At 44.7% G+C, this 2,394-nt stretch overlaps 1 protein-coding gene across 1 annotated transcript; it reads left to right on the top strand.

The window, feature by feature from the left end:
- The first annotated feature begins 678 nt into the window (after positions 1 to 678).
- Positions 679 to 1,645, top strand: LOC116528977 (ornithine decarboxylase antizyme 1-like). The gene is given in 2 exon segments (XM_032246442.1): positions 679 to 956; positions 958 to 1,645. Coding segments are annotated over 2 exon segments (684 nt in total). The 5' UTR covers positions 679 to 752; the 3' UTR covers positions 1,438 to 1,645.
- The last annotated feature ends 749 nt before the right edge of the window (positions 1,646 to 2,394 follow it).

Below are 2,394 nucleotides of genomic sequence, written 5' to 3'. Positions count from 1 at the left end.
CAGATGCTGGAGAGGGTGTGGAGAAATAGGAACACTTTTACACTGTTGGTGGGAGTGTAAATTAGTTCAACCATTGTGGAAGACAGTACGGCGATTCCTCAAGGACTTAGAAATAGAAATTCCATTTGACCCAGCAATCACATTACTGGATATATATCCAAAGGATGATAAAACTTTCTATTATAAGAACACATGCACATGTACGTTCATTGCAGCACTGTTTACAATAGCAAAGACTTGGAACAACCCAAATGCCCATCAATGATAGAATGGACAGGGAAAATGTGGCACATATACACCATGGAATACTATGCAGCCATAAAAAACAATGAGTTCATGTCCTTTATAGGGACATGGATGAACCTGGAAACCATCATTCTCAGCAAACTGACACAAGAATAGAAAATCAAGCACCGCATGTTCTCACTCATAGGCGGGTGTTGAACAGTGAGAACACATGGACACAGGGAGGGGAGCATCACACACTAGGGTCTGTCAGGGGGAACTAGGAAAGAGACAGCAGGAGCTGGGGAGCTGGGGAGGGATAACATGGGGAGAAATGCCAGATATAGGTGATGGGGAGGAAGGCAGCAAATCATACTGCCATGTAAGTATCTATGCAACAACCTTACATGTTCTTCACATGTACTCGAAAATTTAAAATGCAATAAAGTTTTTGCGAACGGCGAGCAGCGGCGGCGGCGCGGAGAGGCGCAGCGGAGGTTTTCCTGGTTTCGGACCCCAGCGGCCGGATGGTGAAATCCTCCCTGCAGCGGATCCTCAACAGCCACTGCTTCGCCAGAGAGAAGGAAGGGGATAAACCCAGCGCCACCGTCCACGACAGCCTCACCATGCCGCTCCTCAGCTTGCACAGCCGCGGCGGCCGCAGCAGTGAGAGTTCCAGGGTGTCTCTCCTCTGCTGTAGTAACCCGGGTCCGGGGCCTCGGTGGTGCTCCTGATGCCCCTCACCCACCCCTGAAGATCCCAGGTGGGCGAGGGAATAGTCAGAGGGATCACAATCTTTCAGCTAACTTATTCTACTCTGATGATCGGCTGAATGTAACAGAGGAACTAACATCCAACGACAAGACGAGGATTCTCCACGTCCAGTCCAGGCTCACAGACGCCAAACACATTCACTGGCGAGCAGTGCTGAGTGGCGGCAGCCTCTACATCGAGATCCCGGGCGGTGCGCTGCCCGAGGGGAGCAAGGACAGCTTCGCAGTTCTCCTGGAGTTTGCTGAGGAGCAGCTGCGAGCTGACCATGTCTTCATTTGCTTCCACAAGAACCGTGAGGACAGAGCTGCCTTGCTCCGGACCTTCAGCTTTTTGGGCTTTGAGATTGTGAGACCGGGGCATCCCCTTGTCCCCAAGAGACCCGACGCTTGCTTCATGGCCTACACGTTCGAGAGAGAGTCTTCCGGCGAGGAGGAGTAGCAGCCGCGGTGGGGCTGCACATCAAGCCCCTGCGGTCGCCCCCATCAGCTGGGGGGGACAGTAGACTCGCTCATCTCGCCTGGGTTTGTCCGCATGTTGTAATCGTGCAAATGCTCACTCCAAATTAGCGGCATATTTCTTGAAGTTGAATATTGTGTTTGTGATACTGAAGTATTTGCTTTAATTCTAAATAAAAATTTATATTTTACTTTTAAAAAAAAATAAATAAATAAAATAAAATAAAATGCAATAAAATATATTTTAAAAAAAAAAAAGTTCCGCCATTAGCCTGATGGGGATTCTTTCGTAGGTGGTCTGCCCCTTCTGTCTATTTTTTTTTCATTTCAACCTTGGAGAATCTGATGATTACGTGTCTTGTGGATGGTCATCTTGTATAGTATCTTTCACAAATTCTCTACCTTTCCTGAATTTCAATGTTGGCCTCTCTAGTAAAGTTAGGAAGATTTTCACGGATGATATCTTGAAGTATGTTTTTCAAGTTGCTTACTTTCTCTCCTCTCTTTCCAAGGCATCAATGAGACAGATTTGTTCTCTTTACATAATCTCATATTTCATGGTAGATTTATTTATTCCTCTTTAATCTTTTTTCTTTATTTTTTTCTGAGTTATTTCAGAGAACCTGTCTTCAAGTTCTGAGATTCTTTTCTCTGCTTGGTTGATTCTTCTCTTAATAATTGTGACTGTATTCTGAAATTCCTGAAGTGAGTTTTTCAGTCCTATTATATCAGTTTGGTTCTTTCTTAAAAATGGTCATTTCATGTTTTATCTCCTGTATCATTTTATTGTATTCCTTAGAATGCTTTGATTGAGTTTTGCCTTTCTCCTGAATCTCAATGATTGTCATTTCTATCTATAATCTGAATTCTATTTCTGTCATTTCAGCCATTTCAGCCTAATTAATAACCAATGCTGAGGAATTCTGGCTTTTTGAGTTAC

Source organism: Sapajus apella, unplaced genomic scaffold, assembly GCF_009761245.1.
Source record: "Sapajus apella isolate SASKATOON/1434 unplaced genomic scaffold, GSC_monkey_1.0 scaffold61, whole genome shotgun sequence".
NCBI classification, from domain to species: Eukaryota; Metazoa; Chordata; class Mammalia; order Primates; family Cebidae; genus Sapajus; species Sapajus apella.
Note: the sequence above shows the minus strand (reverse complement) of the source record. Positions and strands in the feature narration are given on the sequence as shown.